This window comes from Mus caroli, chromosome X, assembly GCF_900094665.2.
Source record: "Mus caroli chromosome X, CAROLI_EIJ_v1.1, whole genome shotgun sequence".
Taxonomy (NCBI): Eukaryota; Metazoa; Chordata; class Mammalia; order Rodentia; family Muridae; genus Mus; species Mus caroli.
Genome location: NC_034589.1, coordinates 127171647 through 127195186, shown reverse-complemented (window position 1 = coordinate 127195186; position 23540 = coordinate 127171647). Strand labels below are relative to the sequence as shown.

The 23540-nt window shown below is 34.7% G+C and overlaps 1 protein-coding gene and 1 pseudogene across 1 annotated transcript in view; one reads left to right on the top strand and one right to left on the bottom strand.

The window, feature by feature from the left end:
• Il1rapl2 (interleukin 1 receptor accessory protein like 2) overlaps window positions 1-23540 on the bottom strand; it is a 1226021-nt gene that overhangs the window by 310732 nt on the left and 891749 nt on the right. The window contains exon 6 of the mRNA XM_021152978.1: window positions 19654-19728. Within this exon, the coding sequence (XP_021008637.1) occupies window positions 19654-19728 (75 nt within the window). The remainder of the gene's footprint in view (window positions 1-19653; window positions 19729-23540) is intronic.
• On the top strand, window positions 8388-16175 carry LOC110287030 (annotated as a pseudogene).

Below are 23540 nucleotides of genomic sequence, written 5' to 3'. Positions count from 1 at the left end.
AGACATAATGTTCTTAATAGTATATCATATATTAGTATATTCAGCTATTGGATGAACTAAGTGGATTCTGTCTTATAGGAAAAGATTATATCTCAACATAAAGAAAAACTTTGCAAAGAAATGTTGTACAGTAATCGAACAGGCTGCTCTCTAGAAAGAGTGATTCTTGATTGTCATAGGTGTCTTTATTTGAGACAAGACTCTTAGGGGTGCTCCCATAGGTAATTCTACATAGCTTCATTAAAACCAAAACTTATCTAAGTTTCTGTGCTCCTCTGCTTTCTAAAGGGTTGTGTGTGAGTGTGTGTGTGTGTGTGCATGTGTGTGTATGTGTGTGTATGTGTTGTGTGTGAACCTATGAGTTTTATCTGGGTTTCAAAGAGGAATAAGTTTGAGGGTTTATTTACAGGGACCAAAAATGATTCATAGAAAGCTGCATCACCGAAACTCACTCTAGCATGGAGGACAGCTCACAAAAGCTTGAAATCCGGAGCACATAAACAACTTGCAGAAAGCTCAAAAAGTCAGAAACTATCTTCCAGGCAGCCCAGGTGGTCTGAGCCTCCTACACATAGTTCAGTGGATCAATCTCTTAATTTGAGAGTGGGGTGGTAGTCAAATGGCCTCTGTTTCTTTCCAAATGCTTGAGCAGTCTGAGTCTCTTCTAGCAACTTAACTTACCTGATAGTGCCTATAACTAGTCCTTACTGTGATATTTTGATTGGAATTCCATTGGAATGTTTAAATTGTGGATAAGAAGATGTGGTAGGTAGTGATATCTTGTTTACTTGGCTATATGTGTATAGGAATTCCTGGAGGAGATTTTGAAAGATTATGTGAGAATGGAAAAAAAAAGGCTGGAGTTACATAGAAAGTTATTTTAATACCCAACCAGTCTCTATGTTATCAAGAAGTAAATATTTTCCATTAAGCTATTGTGACCTTTGGTTTTTAAAATATTAGTTATAATCTTTTAAAAAATTTTTTATTAGATAGTTTCTTCATTGACATTTCAAATGCTATCCCAAAAGTCCCCTATACCCTCCCCCCGTCCTGCTCCCCTACCCACTCATTCCCACTTCTTGGCCCTGGCTTTCCCCTGTATGGGGCATATAAAGTTTGCTAGGCCAAAGGGCCTCTTTTCCCAGTGATGGCCAACTAGGCCATCTTCTGCTAGATATGCAGCTAGAGACACAAGTTCTGGGAGTACTGATTAGTTCATATTGTTCCACCATAGGGTTGCAGACCCCTTCAGTTCTAGGGTACTTTCTCTAGCTCTTACATTGGGAATACTGTGTTCCATCCTATAGATGACTGTGAGCATCCACTTCTGTATTTGCCAGGCACTGGCAAAGCCTCACAGGAGACAACTATATCAGGGTCCTTTCAGCAAAATCTTGCTGGCGTATGCAATAGTGTCTGTGTTTGGTGGCTGATTATGGGATAGACCCCAGGGTAAAACCAACAAGTTTCTTTCCTATCTAGACATGTTTTTTTTTTCTCTTCTTAATCTCTTTAGACAGCTAGCTATGGATGTAGCCCTGGCAGTAACCAAAGATGATCTTGAACTTCAGAATTTCTTTCCTACTTTGCCAATATTGAAGGCTAGGATCATGGGTGTGGTGCTACCATGCTCAATGTATACAGTATGTAAACTTCATGAATGCTTCATGAATATTGCCACTCTACCAACTAACAAAAATCTTCAGCCATACTACATTTCCTGAAAGCTACAAATATAATCCTCTCTAAAGTTGCATTTTGAAAATGTAAAATAATTTATTTGCAAGGCTGAAGTGAGGGATATTGTTGGATCATTTTATTTATCACAGAAAAGCAGAAATCTTAACTGTGCTTCTCATGAATTCATATACATGTCTGTGCATATATTCATGAAACACAAATTACTGAGCCTCAGACACTGTACTTACTGCTAGGAATAAAATATCTAAAATCCCTAATTGTAAAGACTGAAGACTAGTAAAGGGAGACAGATGTACCAATAAGTAAATGCCCAACATACTGAGAGAGAAGAATTCAAAAGATGGAGTAAGAGTAAATTCTTCCTGCTACTGGGGGTCAGTGATAATGAAAGGAATCCTAGGCAGTTGATCCTAAGCTAGAAGGTGGGAATTAGAGAGGGGGATGAGTGAGCACATGAGTGCAAGCAAGAACTTGGCTATAACTGGAATACTGGGTGAGAGAAGAGAATGGAACTAAAGTAGGTGACAGCCTCTGAACAAGGTAAGGATTTTTTTTTTTTTTTTTTTTTTTTNNTAGCTAAGTGAAAGGGAGGAAATTGGATGAGTTGGGGAGGAGAACTGAGGTCAGAATGTACTGCATGAGAGATTAATGAATAAATAAAAGAAAAGAAAAAGAAAATTACTAATGCTAGCAAATTAGAACAGAGAGATGATACAATTCATATTTTCATTTTGCTCTGCAGTGATAACCCCATAGAACTAGAGGCAAAGATACCAGCTTGCAAATGCATTGACACAGAAAAGATTTTCTGAACAGGGACACTGTTAGCATGGACACTAAGATCAATAATTAATTAATGGAACCTCATGAAACTGAAAAGTTTCAGCACAGCAAAGGATAGTGTCATTCAACAAAGCAGAAGCCTACCAAATGGATATATATATATATATACACATATATATATGCATATTTACCAACTACAAATCCAAGAGGAATCTAATATCCAAAATATAAAAATAACTAAAAAAAATCTCGACATAAGAAAAATCCAATTAAAAATGAGGTACAGATCTAAGCAGAAAATACTCTATCCATGAAACTCAAATGGCTGAGAAACAATTAAATGTTCAACATTCTTGACCATCAGGGAAACACAAATCAAAACTACTTTGAGATTTGACCTTACACGTGTATGGATGTTGAAGATTAATAAAAGAAGTGATGGCTCATGCTGGTAAGGATGTGGATTAAGGGAAACACTCATCCACTGCTGGTGGGAGTGCAAACTCAGACAGCCCTTACAGAAAGCAATGTGATAGTTCCTTAGGAAGGTGAGAATCAATCAACCTCAAGATCCAACAATATCTCTCATGGGCATGTACCCAAAGGATATTCCATCCTACCATAGAGACACTTTCTCAACTATGTTAATTGCTGCTATATTCATAATAGCCAGAAATTGCAACCAAATTAGATGTTTCTCAACAGAAGAATGGATAAAGAAATTGTGGTTCATTTACACAATGGGGTATTATTCAGCTGTCAAAAAAAGAAAGACAGTATTAAATTTGCAGGCAAATTGGTGGAACTAGAAAAAAAATTCATCCTGCATGAGGCAACACAAACCAGAAAGACAAATATGGTATTTATTTACTTATATGAGGATATTAGAAGTTAATACAACAATAACCATCATACAATCCATAAAACCACAAAGATTAGTTACAGAATGAGGGGACTGGGGAACCAGATCTATCTAGGAATGGGAAACAGACTATATAGTTTTGGAAGTATGCAGGGGGATGAAATAGGAGGATAAAGTAGAACATGGTGTGTGTGTGTGTGTGTGTGTGTTGTATGTATGTACATGAAAGGGGGTTACATCAGCTTATCCTATATAATCTACATAGTCTTAAAATGAATGCCTGAATGGAGAGTCCAAGCATATGGTAGCTGTAAACTTCACAAGACTAGGAGCCTCAGCACTTCCAATCAGGTACAAAAAGCCTGGAGGGATGCTGGAGAAGCACTAGTCTTACAGTGAATGTTGGGAACCTGAAGAAGATGAGTTGCAATATAACTAAAGGAATACAGCAGCAACAGTAGACGCCTCTACAAGATAAATCAATTTCCTAGCCAGAGAGAAGGCAGGCAGGCAGAGCAAAGTTTCCTTTCACCACTTGATTCTGTCTAGATTGCCATATTACATCAAAGTGGGTCTTCTTGCTTCATATAATTTGATCTTGTGTCTAGCTATTTAGTCAATTTCATATCCCATTAAGCAGACAACCAGGTTTTACCATCACAATATTTTATTTTCCATTTTTACAGAATGTAAAATCGAAATTTTGATATGTATTTTAATGATGTATACTCCAACGCTGGAAATTTTAACAATATTAAATCTTCTTTATATATATATATATATATATATATATATATATATATATATATAATTTCGTATTTTCCTCAATTACATTTCCAATGCTATCCGAAAAGTCCCCCATACCCTTAAATCTTCTAACTGGTGAAACAGATATCTTTCCATTTATTTATGCCTTTAACCTTTAAAAAATGCACGTGAGTGCTTTGATTGCACATATGCATGTGCCCATGTTTGTGTCTGGTGTCCATGAAGAGCACAAGAAGGTTTTGGATTCCCTAGAAGTACAGTTGCAGGTGGTTGTATGCTGTCATAGAGGAGCTGAAAGTTAAACCTCATCCCACAGTTGTGCCTTTTTATTTTCAATAGTGTTTTATAGTTTCCCATGTACATTGCTTTTACCTACTGAACAAAATGGGTTTCAGAGCATTTTATTATTTTTACACTATCTTTTAATGACATTTTCTTAGTTTGCCTTTTAGATTGTTCAGTGATAGACTGTAAAAGCACAAATGCTTTTTTTTTTATTTATTCCATGTCTTGAAGCTTTGCTTATTTATGTGATCTAACGTCTGTCTTTTTGTAATCCTATAAGTATTCTTCTACCAAGAAGACCATGTCATATGAGAATTAAGATACTTGTATAGTCTGTCCAGGTTTGGAGCTATCACTTATTTCCCTTTTTTGATTGGTTGTATTGGTTAGGACTCCATGTACTATATTTACAGATTGAGGATCCTTATCTTATAGGAAAAGTTTTCAGTTTCTCAACATTCAGTATATAATTTAAGCTATGAGTTTTTTCATATATGACCTTTATTCTGTTCAAGTAATTTCTTTCCATTTCTAATTTGTTCCATATGTTTTTATCATGAAAGGTTGTTGAGATTTTTCAAAAGCTTCACCCACAGCTATTAAGATGCTTATGCGATTTTCATATGGTGAGCCATCTGTACATTCCAGGGTAAATCCAAATTGGTCATGGTGTATAATCCTTTTAACATGCAATTGAATTCAGGTTGCTGGTATTTTATTGAAGACTTTTTAATTTATAATCATCAAGAATATTGATTAGACTGTAGTTTTCTAGCAATTTCTTGGCCTGGTCTTATTAGTTGTGTAATGTTGGTCTAGTAGAATGTGTTTAGAAGTGTCTCCATCTCTTAAACATTCTAGAAATATTGAGTATTCCTAATATTTCTGTAAATGTTAGCTAGAATTATCGAGTACTACCATGGGATCCTGGATTTTCTTGGCTGTGATACTTTTTATTATTGATGTTGTAGTCACATTCAATAGTATTTGTTCAGTTTCTATTTATTTATGATTTAGCTGGAATGGGTCATGATTTTTTTAGGAATTTATCCATTACCTTCAAATTATTCAAATTTTTCTCTATACAGTTTTAAAACCACAGAAGTAACAAAAAGATATGTCATCAATTATTTCTATGCATTTATTTCTGGTTTTATTTATTCATTTATTTATTTGAGTGTTTCCTTCCATACTGAGAACTGAATCCAGCTTCAAATCTTACATTCTAGGCAAAAGCTATACCTCTGAGCTATAGTCATAACTGATTCCTTCCTCTTAAACTACTAAGAGCTTATCAGTTGTATCAATGTCCTTATACCGAAACAGCTCCAAGTATCATTGATAGTTTTCAATTTTATTTATTCTCTATTTTTATTATTTCCTTAGCCTCCTCTTCATCCTGTACCACCAAATATTCCTCCTCTTCTCAAATTGGGTATTTAGGCATGGTTTGTTATTTTGAAGTATACAACTAGGTTGCTACTAGAATTTTTTGTTTAATTGGCATATTAAAAATTAAAAACTTTCTTTTTATTACAATGTATTAACTCTACAAATGGATTTCATTGTGATATCTCAGAGTATGCATGCAGTGTATTTAGTCATATTAACTCACTATATTGACTTTTGTTACATGTTCTCAGTCCCTGATTCTACATATGACATAAAACAAGGGATTCTTGTCTTACTGGGACTAGCTTTTTTTTAAACAAAAAACCTAAAATTGTTAGTACTATATTTGCTGTATCTCATAAATTTTAATATGCTGTGTTTTTATCTCCTTTGTCTCAAGATGTTACTTGCTCCTTTTGATTACTACTTCAACCCAGTCGTTGTTCAAAGGTATTCTTTACTTTCCACATAGGAACTTTATCTTTGCTTCAAATATTTTGATTTCTACTTTCATTCCATGATGGAAAGAAATGTTACCTAGTAATTTGAGCCTTCTTAAATGTGTAAATAATTGTCTTAGGACATAGCATGTGACAAAACCTGGGAAAGGTTCCAGCTGCAGTTTTAAAAGAATGTATCATCTGCTGGATGGTATTTCAATGTGGTACAGAAAGCTCTTTATATATGCCACTGTGAGCCATTTTGGGTTAGAGCATTAAGTTCTCTCTCTCTCTCTCTCTCTCTCTCTCTCTCTCTCTCTCTCTCTCTCTCTGTGTGTGTGNTCTCTCTCTCTCTCTCTCTCTCTGTGTGTGTGTGTGTGTGTGTGTGTGTGTGTTTGTGTGTGTGTGTGTGTATGCATTTTAAGGAGAGAGAAATAGAGCTCAAGTTAGAGACAGAGAAAGACTGAGAGAGGGAAGGAGACCATAAAAACAGGAAAAGATATGTGGAAGGTAGAATGGGACCAGAACAAGAGAGAAATGAAACAAGAGGGGACAAATATAAACAAAGTGTGTTATTCATGTTTAGATATGTCATTATGAAATCCATTATTCTGTAGACTACCAAGAAGCTAATTAAAATGTAAGGTTAATTAAACTGCTTAAAGTATATAGAACAGCTGAATGGATTCAGAAAAAAGTACGCTGAATTATCGATTGAACTCAGAGGTAGAAATTTTGCTTAGCACACACAAGGCCCTTGGTTAAACCCCCAGAACCACAAACTGTGTGAAAATAAAATTAGATGCCAATGTATGCTGTGAGACTTGCATCTGACTTAAGTGTGCAGATAGATGGAAAGAGAAAGGAAAGGTGAAGGTGAAGCAAAGTTTCCTAGCTGATCTTCCGTCTTAGTATTCTATGCATTATTGAAAATGAACCTGAGTTCTCCAACAGTGTCACCAGCATTTGGCTTCTATGTTTCAATGTTTGGAACTTGGGTTCACATGTATTGGTAACTGCCATGTATGACTTGAGAAAAAAAATTTTTACTATTATACAATATTCTTCCTTGGCTCAAGGACATTTTCAGAGTTAAAATATATTTTTTTTCTGTGACATCTAGGACCAGCCATGTTTTCATTTGAATATTATATGTAATATTTTCCATCCTTTCTCTTTCCATCTATGCAGAGATATGGAGGGTAAGAACCTGTATATGTTGTTAGCAAATGAATGTAGTCACTACAGAAATCTGTATGGGGTTCAAAGTGGTCACAACCTAAAATACATCAATTACTTATTCAGCTATATTCTTTGGAGTATGAGCCTGTTAAATTGTACATTAGCACATTCTTATATTCTGACTAGAGATGATTACCCATAGGAAGGGCTTATTACTATTACGCTATTATTTTCTGACTGATCTGTCCCACTATTACCTCTTGTTATTTGATAATGTAAGCCTGTATCTATTCTCATTGGCAGTAAACACAAAATTTTCCTGTGTTCATTCGGTATCTCAATGATCATTTTAATTATTTTTTCATTTAATTGTTATATGTCCATTTATTCAGATCCAGCTTATAGCTATTTATTTGATTAGTCTGATTAGGTCATATGCCTTTGTTTGTTCAGGTACCTTATAGCAGCATTGTGTTGGAATGTACAATGTTTACAGACCAAAATAGAAGAAAGACCAGCATTACCCAGTCCAACCGGAAAGTCTTGAAGTCCTTTTCCAGCATCCAATGATTTTTGTCTTCTCTGGGCTTGTGCTTATCATTTTTCAGTTAGAGAACTTTTCCAGCTTTTCCCCAAGAATGTGAAACCTATTTATCCTTCTTGTATCAGTATATAGGGCTAAGCATGTAAGGGTGGTTGATTCCATTCACATTCAGTGCTGAGAGTCAGAAATTAGTCTGTTGTGAAGCCTTCACACAGCGTCAGAATATTAGATTTACAGGAAGAGATATCAGAAAGGGAGACAGATAGTTATGTTTACAAGCAAGATATATAGCAAGGGAATTGAAAGAAAAAGGAAATATTAATTAAGAAATGAATGCTTGAGCACATGAGGAGATGTCTGCCAGTGGGGCTGTGCATCCTGGGCTTGAGGGGCAGCCAAGGGGCTCTTCCTCTGGCCCCTCAGAACCATGGATGAGGAGGAAGAGCCTATCAAAATCCCGTCACTGTGCATGAACTGTTACCAGTCACGGTGCATGAACTGTTTCTGGAATGGCATGATGTGACTTTTGCTCACCAAGCTCGCCTTCTTTAGAGAAACAACCAATAGTGAGCTCCTTTTATTTCTTTGAGCACTGTGACTGGAACAACATGGAGATCCAGTCAGCAGGTAGGATCCAGAAACAGGGAGTGTGCTACCCCTTAACCATTAGGGACCAAGGGAACATGAACAGAGAAGATATGAAGACAGACTCAGCCACCACAAGGATCCCAAGCTCTTTTTGAAATTCCATCTTTCAACTAGAAGGGAACTAATGACTACTGTTATAGGACTGATCAGTCATGCAGTCTCTGGCCTGGAACAGGACCAGCCCAAAGGACAGGCAATGGAAGGTGCCATAACAGAAAGAATTGATGAGTTCTAATTGGCACAATGAAGGACTTAAAGCAAATGACCCAGTGATCACATACTACATCTGAATTCCACAGCAACCTGAGATGCTGTGGCTCCAAGCAGAAGAACCTGAAAAATCACAAGAGAATGACCTTAGAAACAAAGTGTTCCATTTCAACACAAACTGCCCAGAGTGCAATGCTCCAGCTCAAACCAACATGAACCTTGTCCAAAATCTCCCCACTTTAAAGAGGTTATGATCATGGACACCAACTGAGAGAATTGTAGGTATCAGAATAATGAGGTGAAGTCTGGAGAAGCAGTAGAGTCCTTGGGTACCAGAATCATTCTTTACATCACAGTTTCCTCAGACATGACCAGAAACCTACTCAAGTCTGACACTTGTAGTGTGGAAATCTCTGAGATTGAGTTTGAACTGGGAATGACTGTACTTAGGGTCAAGCTCATCACTCTAGAAGAATTGATGAAAGACATCTGAGAATTGATAACTAAGGACCCATTCACACTGGGTGACAGCTCGAATCCTGACCAGTTGGAGAAACTTCAGGGTTTAGCTAGAAGTTGGATAATATCACTGAGGGCAAGATGAAGGCCCACTTTATCATGAATGGTCCAGCAGGAATCAGTTACTTGAAGAATGGCTATGCACCTGAAGATGATCCGTAGATGAAGGTATATCAGTACAAGTACACCTTTGACCAAAATGAGGAGCTCAGCCCCAATGACTTGAAGACAGAAGGCTATGAGGGAGGCCTGGCCCCACAGTGGCAGCAGTGGGCAGCTCACAGGCCCACTACAGTGCCACTCACACCGTGGGGTATTTATTACTATTGGAAATCGATGAGTTTCCAAGCCCTTCCCCATGGTGGGAAAGATAACACTTGAGCTAGAAATCTAAGCACTCAACATGAGTAGTTGGTAATGCAGCTGGCAGGCCTAGTGTGTTCCTGGACCTTCTTTTGGAGGTTTCAAGTCAGTATGAGAAGAACCTCAGAAATACCATGTGGTGTTTTACCTGGCATCACCTTTTGCCTATCAACATTCTGCCCTTCAGTGATGGACCTTTGAAATTTGGGAATGTGAAATACAAGTTGCAGCTGGGATGGGCATATGAAGTACTAAGTTTCAGCAAGAGCAAACATCCGAAGGGTGCAGTGGGCACAGGTGAAGAAGCTCACATTAAAGTGATGGCTTTTAAACAACAATAAAAAAGAAAAAAAAATGAATGCCTATGAGTTTTCAGGTGCCTCAATGGTGCAGAAAATTATATAAAAATTCCAAAGAGTCAAAAGAATTAGAAGAAGTTATAGAAAAAATAATTAAAATATGAGTGAGCTATTGTTTTTGCTACAGTAATAGAAGTGGGTATATTTCACTGGCATAAGAAATGAATATAACGTAACTAAACAGATGCTCCTCATAAAATGTCCAGGCACATGAATGGTGACAGGCCACAAAGGGTGGAGCAGTGTATCTTGTTATATTACAAAACATGTAGAATATGAAGAAGAAGTTGGTAAGTGAAGATGTAGATTACTAAGCTTCCCAATCTTGTTGGGGAAAATTGTGTGGGTCTTCTTACACTGCTACATGGCAATGTCAACTTCCTTAATCATCGGATTAGTTACTTTTCTGATGCTATTGTCAAACCCCATGGCCAAGATAACTCAACTACAAAAGGAAGTTTCTATTTGGATTTATGATTCCAGAGGGAAAAGAGTCAATCATGGAAGCAAGCAGCAGACATGGCAGCAGGAACTCAATGGTGAATGTTTACATCCTGAACCATAACCAAAAAGGAGAGAGAGAGAGAAAACAGAGAGTGGTGGAGGCTCTGAGATCTCAAAGCTTACCTTCCTCTAGCAAGGCCACACCTTCTAAGCCTCCACAAACAGCATTAACAACTTGGAGCCTATCTACCTATGGGATAATGCTCATTCCAAATACTGCAGTCATCTATGAATTCTCATTTATTTAGTGAGGGAGACCATTTAGTATATTGACTAAGAAATCTAGTAAGTGCAGGTGCAGAAAGGGATAATTTATTGCTATCAAAACCTATGAGAATGATAGAAATAAGAACAGAGTTAGACACTTTAAATTATAAAACGACTCCTCTCTCTCTTAGGCAGAGAGAAAGAGGAAAATATTAAGTGACATTTTGAAATAGAGGGGAGGAACTTGAAGCATTTTACATTGAATTGTCTTGGGCTTTTTATTGACTGGATGTAATATTTGGTTTTCAAAATATTTTTATTATTTTTCTGATTAAAATGTATTAAGTGTTGAAAATCCTGAACAATAAGAAAGGTTCACTTTTTCCTTCTGTTTGGAATTATGACCATTGGGTAAAATTGAAGCACTATGAAGATTAGATTATTTATACTAAAACAATCTTCATGAAAAAGACAAATGAACAATAAATAATAGAATTATTTATCAGCATATACAGACATAATGAAAGTCAAACCGAGTGTTTAGCAGAGACAAGAGTTTCATCAAATAATGTGGCCATGGTCTTGGCCTTGACACATGAAAACGTAACTGACACTCAACTAATTTTGTACATTCAGGGAAGTACGAGCTCCTGTTCTGTCAGCTACAACCTATGAGCACCTTACTTGATGTCCTCTACTTTCCTTTTATTAAGAGTTCTTTATACATCAGAAGGTAGTAAAAGCTGAAATCTCAGGAACCAAGACTGAGAGCAATAAACAAACAAACACATGGAGAACCAGTATGGAAAGTTTACAGGTACAATTTGTTTTGTTTCATAAACAAAATGGTCACTTATGAGAACAGGTGTTTTTAGGTTAACAAACTACTTCATTGAAAAAGAAAGTAGACATAATGAGAACTGAATATATAATCTTTGTAGTACATTCATACATGTATAATAACAGCAGGGTAATAATAAGTCTGAGCTAACTCATTAATCAGTGATTCACTAGTGATGCAACTGATCTCTCTTGCATATGTTCAGCTAAGCTGCCTGTGCGCATCATAAAATCATTACACGTGCCAATGGTTAGTGGTATCTTATACTCATCCTACTTCACAGAACTATTAATGAAATCAATTAAATGGTGCTTGAAAGTTATTTGAGTGCCTTGGAAAAACACACAGTGTAACTATGAGGTGTTCTTAAAATTTACCTCCCCCCTTCCTTGAATCACTTATTTAGCCTGAGTCGCTTTCCTTCTTGAGTACTTTCATTGTTTTCCCTAATTGAGAAAAGCAGATTTTCAAACTGGGCTTTAAATAATGACTCCTTTTCTAGTCCACGGCCCCATCACGAACCATGCTCACACTTTTCGTGTATTACTAACTCATCAACAAAGTAAGCCTGAAGATATACTATGGATGTCATCCCAACAAGTTAAATGTAATTAAACATCCTGGCTATAAATGGAAAATTGCCATTATAGCAATGGGTATACTATAAACACATCTGCAACTAATGAAAAAAATTAAACAGTTTGATATAGGCCCTCAGTGGGCCAGAGCTCTTCCTGTTCATGGAAATGAAGTGTCTTATAATCATATGCAAATTTTAAATATACATTAGCCTTACTCCCAGGTTAGTACTCTATTTATAAACTAAACCAAAGCATATTTGGTGACAGTTTTTATGCAGATGTGTATTGATGTTTTGATTTATACTTTGTTGATTGTTAATTATAGCACCCATCTTTTAATGTATTTATTGGCTTTTGTATACTTTCTTGGAGAAATATCTATAGCTCATTGTTTATATGATGAAAATGGTCTGTGAGTAATTACAAAACTTTCCTAAGCTAGGAAGCAGCTTGTAAGTAATAAGGCCAAATTTGCAACATCCAACTTTCCTGTGGCACCTTTAATGCTCTGTGTATTGTTTATTTAGTTCCATCATACTGGCCGTACTACTTTACTCTCTCTTTTTTCCAAGAGATTTTTGGAAAGAATGTGAGTAACCACCTTTGTGGAAATTATGTGAATATCTACCATAAATTGGCATAGTAAGGAAACAGAAAGAAGTGAGAGAATGACCTTTTGGCTTTCCACCTTTGAAACCAGGGCTCAACTTCCTTTTCAAGTGGCAAACTCACCTGACAACTAACTCTGAAGCACAAGGTAATATCGGAAAGGTGTCTATAAGGCTGTATTTTAAAATGACCAGAAACCTCTACTATAACGTATTAATGAAAATCATTTGTATAAGAAGCATAAGTGAGAGGCAAAAATAACTTAAAAAAAGCCACGATCTTTCTATTTTTAGAATTAATTCATTTTTATGAATGTGTTCACTGAGGGCAGCTATCATTCCCCCAAAGCCTGTTCTGTCTGCATTGACAGCAATAGCATCAATTCTGAAGTATATTTTAGTTGTTTGATCTTCTAATCCATGACATTCGGTGATTAATAGATGCTTTTCAAATGTCTGAGAATGAAAAATAAAATAGAGCAATGATTTTCACAATGTAATTTTGTATCACAAACTAGGGAAGAACACTATGTAGATACTCCCTAAAAATCTGAATATTGTGTGTAATTTTATATCATACAAATGATTTTACATGATTTATTTTACAGTGTAGCTACACATCTAGAAACCTGAAGAAAGAGTCTAGCACATTCAATTATGTGTCGTTGCAGTAGAGCTAGAGGGTATCTCTGCATGAATTAGATAATAACCTTGAGTATCATTTATACTTTGTAAATATAGGCATGAAACAACCATTGGAAACTTTTTGCTCCCTCATAAATAGATTTTTTAGGATATGACCCAGACACATCAGGAGTGGTTTACATATATCTGGTTCTACTAATATATTTGAAAGAAAGAAGTTCATGCCTGTAATTCAAACACTCAAGAGGCAAAAATGATTATTCGAGGTCTAGTTTGGACTGCTAAGAGAGTTCAGATAGTGAGAAAACTCAGAAACATAGGAGTAGGAATATAGCTATTGTAGAAATATTTGCCCTGTATGTGCAAGGCGCAAGCTTCATCTTCAGCATTGCAGTAATCATCATCATCGTCGTCGTCATCATCATCACATCATGCATATTTTGGTTCATATCATAATATACATCTTGCAAATACCAAATGATATCATAGTTTAATGCAATAATGATGTATTGCTTTTCATATCAATAATTATTCGGGATCTCTCTTGGTTTGGTTATTCTTTGTGAAGTTTAGAAAGTTGAGTAATTCTAATAAATTAAACTGACTCAAGTATGCAATAAATAGATCCCCCCTTTCAGGTGCTGTGTGTCTGTCTGTTCATGTGTATGTGTACAGATGCACTCAATATAGATGAAGTCACTTATGTGTGCATATGTAGTAGCCAAAAAATAGCTTCAGCTATCTTTAGCATTCTTGACCTTACTTTTTGAGACAGTGGCTTTCAATGAACCTGGATTTTGCAGATTGGACTAGAACTTCATGACACATGATTTCATATGTCCCCAATGCTCCAACCTAACACTGGGGTTACAGGTACATGTTATAACATTGGTGTTTATGTGGATGTTAGGGATCTGAATTCAAGTCCTCCTGTTTGTGTGGCAAACACTTTACCAACTAAGAGGCCTTTAACCCAATTTTTGTATTTACCACATGGAAGTAAATAGTGGCCAGGCTGTGGTTTTAACATTTCTACCTTTGTTAACATTTAATTATTTCTAATAAATCTAGTGTTTATGTTTACAGGTCTATGTAAGGATATTGAGCGAACATTTGCAATACATAGGATTTTACCACAAGAACAGTCACCAATTTCTATTTCTGTTTCAGAAATTCTCACATTGCTTTGAAATTGTGATTATTCACCTGCCTTCCCTACTAAACTGAGAACCTCTAAATACCAAAAACCTCATTTTATTCACCTCTGCCTCTCCAGAACTTAACACATTTAACATCTAGTAAGAACAAAATGAATGTACTTAGATAATGAAATTGCTTCAAAATAACTATTTTTTAATTAAACAGATAATTTCATAATTTGGAGCTCAATTAATCTCTTTAAAAAACTTTTGCCTTCTATTCCTGTGTTGTATTAAGTTTTACCTTCTGCTTTCTGTTTCTATAGAGTCTTTTCCAATGGTCTCTTGGGAGACCTACAATTTTAGTAGAAGCAGGTATGTTGTGGAAATTGCTTTATTGTTTGTTTGATTTTTGTTATTTCAAAACAGAGTTTAACATCCCTGGCTGTCCTGGAACTCACTCTAAAGACCAGGCTGGCCTAAAACTCAAGGAAATCCACTTGCCTCTGCCTCCCATGCCTGGTTGGAAAAATCGATTTTTGATGAAAGATGATTTGAATCTGATGATTATGATGGAGACTGTTTGATCCAGTAGCACATAGCACTGTCAATAAATAGGAATTTAAACAGCCTGCAAAACCAAATAATTCTGGATGAAACTAGAAAAGAAAGAAAAAGAATCTTTTATACCAGGTCAGAGCCATCTAAAGAACTACTAGATGTTTAAAACATCCGAGGTAATTAAATTTGCTTTAATTCTTCTACTTTTCCAAAGTTTTCTGATATGCCTTAGAGCCTCAGGTCTTCTCTTTGAATGTTTAACATATAAAGTAAACTTATCTTTGTCTACTTTCTACATGACTCTCTATGGCTAGCTTTAGGAGTTAGAAAGCTTCCAAGAAAAATTATCCCTATCTACGAGGGTACATTTTCAAATTTACCTTTAATCAAAATTAGATGGCTGATGTCAACTTTTTGAGTTATACTTTGTTTATAGACTTTCAAATGCTTCAGAAGCTTCTATGGTATGGAAGGTTATGCATCTGTGTTCCATACTAAAAGTCGTTTGTAGGAAAGGCATTATCTAACAGAAATACACTTCATGTATTACATATGCCCCTATGTTTTCATATTTTGGTATTAAAAACAGCAGTATAAATTGTACTCAATGTTAGTAGTTCTTGGGAAAAATATTAAGTGCTTTCTTTTTCATCTGTTGAGGAAATTACTAACATTGGTATAGTAAAGTTTATTTCTTAAATATAAAGCTAAACTTACTGTCAGAGAAAGAAAATAAACAGAAAGTAGGAAAATATTGGATTTCCACATTCTTGGTGTACATTCTTTTTGTTCTGTTTATATTTTGAGCATTATCCCAGACAGCTTCAGCTGCATAAGCTTGTTATACAGGAGCAGAAGTTTCCCTATTATTTTGTTAAGAATGTGTTTATCATCTCAAAGTGTATGGTTATTCAGTTAAGATTAATCTTCTTTCAGCATTATAATGCGAACACAATTTAGCAACAACCAAACTGTCATCGCTATGTCAGCAAAAATGTATGTAAATTTCTGGAACCTTGTGGATGACTAATGAATTACACTATAGCAGAAAGGAAGTTGAGAATTTTATTTTCCTCTAGAGACACAACAAAATATCTTTACTGATACCAAATCTACGTATTAAAAAGAATTTATTTTTGCTCAAAAATTACATTTAGGAATAGGCAAAACTGAAAACAGACTCCTTATAATTATTCCAAACAATGTTTCTAAAGCTACCTGGAAATTCATGCTCAATATTTCCCATAAAATCTCCTTTTTGCATAATGAGTGAGCTTTTCTTCTGGGGTGGAGGAAATGGAATTGAAAATGCTGTAGACAACCCAATTGTTCTTCTTTTAAATAGTAGTATAACATCACCTAACCAAGTATCTCTAAGTGGCCACTGTCAATGAGTTGAGTTTATTTAAGACATTTTTTTTGTCAGATGTAAAAACTATGCATGTGCTAGAACAGTTGGGCTGGATACTTCATTTCGAAGACAGTTTCTTCATTTAAATGTCTGATGCCTTAATACTTACTGGATTTTTCCTTCCATCTGATTGATGTCACACCCATGTGGCTTGAGTGAGTTTCATGTAGAATAGTGGTTTTACAGTTAATCAAGTGACTGAAAGGAATCAGCAAGTTTCTCTCAACCTAGCTTCTAGAATCTCAAAACATTGTTTATGTCATACTCTCTAAGACAAGCTTATCCCACAAGAGCCAGGAAACTAACAAAAACCACAATCATATGGTAGGAGCAGCAGAAACACATATGTTTATCTTAACCCAGTATTGCCTCAAATTTTAAAAGAATGCATTTAGCAGACCCACATTTGATAAAATACTTAGGTATTTGGATTGGTCTGTTGCATTCTTTGGGAACTTCTAAAATTTTGCTCTAGTTTGAGTATGTCTAAAGCAGAATAGGCTTGAGAATAAACTTGAGAATTTGGTGTAACATAATTTCTAGAGGTTTTCATTATTACAAAAGTATTGACCTTTGACATTACAATTTGAAATGCAACATGTTTTGTATGAACAAGCATTCCAACATATACTAAAGTATCTCACCAACACTACCATACTGTATTGAATTTTTAAATTTCCTCAGCCATAAATGGAGGCATCCAATAAACCATTATATTTCTCTATTTCTTTTTTCCTGTAGTGATATTTTTTCAAGTGTTTATCATTATGACTACAAATCTCCCATTAAGATCAGGAGCTGATGTTTACAGTGCTTATAATAGCGTCTTTACTATTTGGGAATATGAGGAACTTACAAAATGATCTCTCATTCAAAGAAATGGTGGTAGAGAAAAACAAAATTTTTAAATTATTGAACACTGTGCTTGTTGAAATGCAGAAGATCTAGTGACCAATTTTGCTTTACTTTAAAAACAATATAGTTATTCCAAAATTTCATAGAAAACAGATTTTCTTGGACATTTCTCCATCTGTCAAAATTTTTTTCAGAATTAAAATTTGGCTTTGTATCTAATATAAATCAGAACCAAATTGATGTAATAATTTTGTAAGGTGGTAATATTGGTGAGCTCTGGTTAGTATGTGCTGAAATACTTGTTCAAACTAAGAAAATATATTGTACATGTTACAAACAATTCACAGGAAGCTATACTTGGTGTATTTGAGTAGGATATATCCCTTAATGGCCTGTTTCCTTATGTTGAGCAGAGCAGTAATTCTTAAATTTCTCTCTTGAAGTGTATGTATATAATGGCAGAAGAAAAGCAAAGATCTTCCTATAGTCATAAACCAAATTTACTCAAGGGTTTATTTATTTATTTATTTATTTACTTATTTTTAGTATTTCCACATATTGTGTTTGCTCTGCTTAGTATATACATTTTATTATAAAATAATTTGTCCACTAGAACCCTCAATATATACTACGAATATAAGATCAGTAAATGCCATTATGAAACCCCTGGGAAACCACAGATCATGTTGGCATATTTGCATATTAGTTTAAATGGAAAAGTGTAAGTAAAACTAACTGGGTAGAAAGGATGTCAGTGTATCTATATTTTCAATATCCTTTAATAAAATACAATGATCTCAAAGATTATATGGGGAAAGCTGAAAAAAACATAGTCTGATATTTCCACATTTATGGATCATTAGTGACCAATTTTATTTTACTTTAAAAACAATATAGTTATTCCAATGTTTCATAGAAAACAACTTTTCTTGGATAATTGGGCATTTCTCCATCTGTCGATTATTTTTTCAGAATTAAAATTTGGCTTTGTATCTAATATAAATCAGATCGAAATTGATGTAATTTTTTGTAAGGTGGTTATATTGGTGAGCTGTGGTTAGTATGTGCTGAAATACTTGTTCAAACCAAGCAAATATATTGTACCTGTTACAAACAATCCACAGGAATTGTTATACCACTCCCGGCACAAATTTGATTAAAACAGACTGAATTTGAGTACCAATGTTGTTAGACAGCATTTGAAAATTGCATTTTAGAGTAGTGAACAAAATCTTAGGGACATAATTTTCTTTCTCCTTTTTTGAAGATTGAATAAACCTCTCCAAATCCAAGTTTACTTGGAAAAATCAGAATGGGAGTAAAAAATTTCCCAAGAAAGTGAATATTGGGATTAATTAATCCTGCTTGTCTGCATAATTGGTAGGCCCCATCGTGGTCATAAAGTGCAAAAGATCATGGATTTTCTAAAATTTACTCAGTTCTATTTGGTTTGTTTTTTAATTGAAAAACTTGAGAATATTAAGATTAAACTGAAGATAAGAGAAAGCTCACAAATGTTAAGTAATGTAGTTTAGATTAAAGGCCACATTTTGTAAGAGAACCAAAGAGGTCTACCATAGAGTTTCATTCTTAAATTCTTTGAAATCACAAGGATTGGAAAAAGGCTACACACACACACACACACACACACACACACACACACACACACACACACACCCTTAACCTTTTATGTTCTTATTTGAGATTATAAAAAGACAGTAGTATTCATGAATCAACTTGTTACTGACCCTGACATCATATGATTCATAAATATTCAGGTCCTTAAAATTGGTTTTAAATAGCACTGAATTGTGTTTTTGAAAATAATATTATCAAATCATTTTAAAGGCTGCACTGTGCAGTGTCTTTTATGAAGTGCTTAGCCTCCAGAAGTTAATGGTCTCCAAATAAATTTTTTTGGCTGACATGTATGAAAATATTTCTGTACCAATCACGAATTCAAGACGACTATGAATCTATCAATCACAGAGTTAAAGAGCTCTGTCATACAGCAGACTTAATACACAGTATAACAAATTAGTATTACCATTCCTTAATGCAATACAAACTCATTCCCTTAAACTGCTATTGTACTGAATGCCAGGGTTATAAATGAGCAGAACACAAATTGATTTGCATGTAATAACAGTGGCAATAAACCTTTCCTGGTTCGTGCAATTTTCCCCATCTGTTAACAGAGAACAAGTTTAGGATCTATTATTATTCCCAGAAGGAAACTTACCCAGCTGGACATCTATAACACTTGGCTGATTTTCCATGGGGAACAATGGCTTGGGAGGCTTGTCTGTGAGTAAAGCTAGAAGAGAAAATGAAAGAAAGTAATGGAAAAATTGAGACAAATTATAGGGTAAAGAATATTCTACCATGTATGATATTGAATGTTTTTAGATTTGATGGTGTGTAAACATTTATTAGACAGGTTTGTACTTGGGTACACTATCCATTTCCCAGAGCACCATTAATTCATTTAAGTTAGGCTATCTCCACAGCTATATTTTTCAACATGTTCAAACAAATGGACTATTTATTTTGGATGCATTTTTATAAGCATCTATATATCAAGAATTGTATTGTTTGAAAGTAAAATCAGAGAAACATCACATTCTCATATTTACTCTCTGGCACTAAATAGTCTTAATGAATTGCAGTGGCGATTTCCCGTGGCAAAAGGCTTCTAAGAGTCTAAGTGCCTTATTCTTCTGTGATAAATAAAAGAGAGACAGATTCTTTGGTGACAGATTTTTAAAAGTCAGAATCTTTTGTTTATCAAGTCAGATGTTTTGGGTTAACAGACAAGGAAATAAAATATGCTTCTTTGCTCTCAATTTATAATCTAGCACAAAATAAAAAGAGAACAAACCATGATGAAATCTAATGAAAGGCTGTAGTTGCAGCACTTACACAGTAAGAAATATATACATCCATGACTTGGAGAAAAGAGGGGTCAATGCTGGCTGAGAGAGTCAGGAGGAATTTTTATGAAAGGACCTTGATGCCCATGTGAAACTTAAAGAATGAAATGAAAATGGGAATGCAGAGAGTAAAGAAGAAATTAGGGGAAACTTAACAACACAATCCACATCATAGTGATAAAGATATCAAGAATGATGTACATACAAAAGAGTAGTCTGGTGAGAAGTAATTGAATGGGTGATGCAGAAATCCAATTGCTCATGACAGGAACAATACAAAATGGACATGATAGTACATAGATAGTAAAGGATGAAATTCTTAAGGATCATAGGAAATCTGCAGATAGATTTGGATATGAGGTGGTAGGCTAAAGTGTCATTGTTTATTCTTGGAATAAAACAATGACTCAAAGGTAGTGAATCTAATGATGATTAACTTAGTATGTGAGATACATGCTGGGGGAGAACACAGGTAGATAAGAAAACACAGTACTAGCCGGGCGTGGTGGTGCACGCCTTTAATCCCAGTACTCTGGAGGCAGAGGCAGAGGCAGAGGCAGGCGGATTTCTGAGTTCAAGGCCAGCCTGGTCTACAAAGTGAGTTCCAGGACAGCCAGGGCTATACAGAGAAATCCTGTCAAAAACAAGACAAAACAAAACAACACAGTACTACAGATGAGGCAGGGCAAACAATGAGTGAGACCAGGATGGAGTCTGGAAAATTAAAAAAAAGAAAAAGAAGAAACAAACCAGAGGTAACTAGAGGAAATCAACTAGAGTACTTGGAGTACATAAAGATAATTGTACTGTTGTCATAGAGACAACCTTATTTCACCCTGTTATTCATATCCTGATTTCAGTTCAATACTTAATGTATTTATGTATTGCTTAAGCTGTATAACTGCTTTTACCAATTTAAAATGTTTTATAGATCTTTATAATACACAAGAGGACTAGCACTGGGCTAGGTTATAAAAGATTATTGTTAAACCTTCCTTAATTGGCTTTTTAGGAAATTGCTGCTGATATGAAAGGGGTGTCTCATATTTACAAGTCTAGAAGAGAAAGTGGTGTCTTGCTTCAGGATGCTTAGGGTTATAGAAATACAAAATTTTGTTGATATTATCAAAAATAATTGCTCATAATCAAAAATATACCAGAAATATATGGAGAAAAATAGATTTGTATGGCATAAGCTCCATCTTGCTTCATTACCCAAGACAGAAAAATTTTAGTGAATTAATAGTTTGCATTTTTCAATAAATCTTCATTGATAGCCCACAACATATATTGCTCTTACAAAATTAAAAAATTTTAAAGACCAAACATATTTGTGAAAAATTTACACAGACCTAAATATCTATTATATTATCTTCATATTGTATTCTTTCTAGTCAGTTTTAATAATATGATCTTTAATTATTTTTAGAATATAAAGAATAAAAGCTTAAATATCTGAATTCAAACTATAATCACATCAGATGTGATATATATTTATATATTTTATTATATGTGTATATACATATATATATACACATTTTATTATATGTGTATATACATATATATACACACACACATATATATATACATTTTATTATATGTGTATATACATATATATACACACACATATATATGTATACACACATATATATGTATACACACACATATATATGTATACACACACACATATATATGTATACACATATATCTTATAAAAGTGGTTTCCACTAAGATGAGGAATTTGTTTGCTGAGGAATAGTGGGAGATATGGGGAATGCAGAATGTGTGACCTGCATAACATTCAAGTGATATTATGCAGACAGAAGGAATATATTCAGGAATATATATATATGTATATATATATATATATGTATGAAAATATACACATATATGTATGTAACAAAATTAAATAAAAAGAGGGTATGAATTCTGAGAAAAATAATGAGTGTTGATGGGTAGGTTTGGAAGAAGAAAAGGGAAAGGGGAATGATGTAATTATGGTATGACCTTAAAAATAAAATAAATAATATACTTGGAGTAATATACATGTAGTATGCTTTAAAAACATGGTTGAAGTGAAGTAAATCACAGACAATTTACATCTCTTTTATATAAAAAGTAATTTTTATTTCCCTATAGAATTATTGCTATTTTTCCTTATATATCCAAATCATAGGCACCAAGGGTCCCTGGAGAGTGTTCTTAATTTTTCTTGCAAATTCGCATCAGTAAATTTTTGAGTATAATGGCAGACAGGGAATGGAAGGAATGTGCTTCATGTGCAGAAATGACAAGCTTTTCGAGTCTCAGGAGGATATAAATCTAGGGACATTGTTGGCTCCTAGTCATACCCTCAACATGATCTCCAGAGATATTTAGTTCAATTTCACAATTAAATATCAATTACTAAAGTCATATTTATTTATATTAAGGGATAATGTTAAGTATCTTATATGTATATGTTCAAATATCAAACATGTTTTAAATGCATTAGCATATGGGACTGATGTGGTGTCCTAGAACTATAAAAGAGTCAGTTCAAGTTTTAGTCAATTTAGACAAATCTCAATGAAGTTTATAATATTTCATTTATGTGGCCTTATGACCAACATCCTTCATTTGCAGGATGAGTAGGAGGACACACATGCTGTAAGCAGGAGATAGGTGACATAGCTGAGAACACTCACCAAAAATTCTAGCCTCCTTGAGTCCACAGTAATTAAACTGTGCCTCCTAGGCTAGTCAAGTAGTTTCACAGCAATCACCCAACTGAGTTATGATGGCTTTACGAATTCTCATGTATTACACCTTTCAACCCAAAACCCATGAGAGAGAGAAAATGAAATTGCATCTGGAGTCCAACAATTCCCTATAGGACATGTAAGTGTTGAACCCCATTTAATTTTAGTATCATGCTCAGGCCTCCGAGTTGCCAGAAGTACTAAGCATGTATGATAATAAACCAGCCTCTGAGCCATTCATCCAGTTCTTGACCATCAGCTCAGAGATAAACCTATCAGCACCACACATAATGATAACATTTAGAGAGCTAAAATACATGCTACCATGGTCAGGACAGCCCATTTGCTTCCTTCTTTCTCTTTCTCCTCTTTCTCTTTCTCTTTCTCTTTCTCTTTCTCTTTCTCTTTCTCTTTCTCTTTCTCTTTCTCTTTCTCTTTCTCTTTCTCTTTCTCTT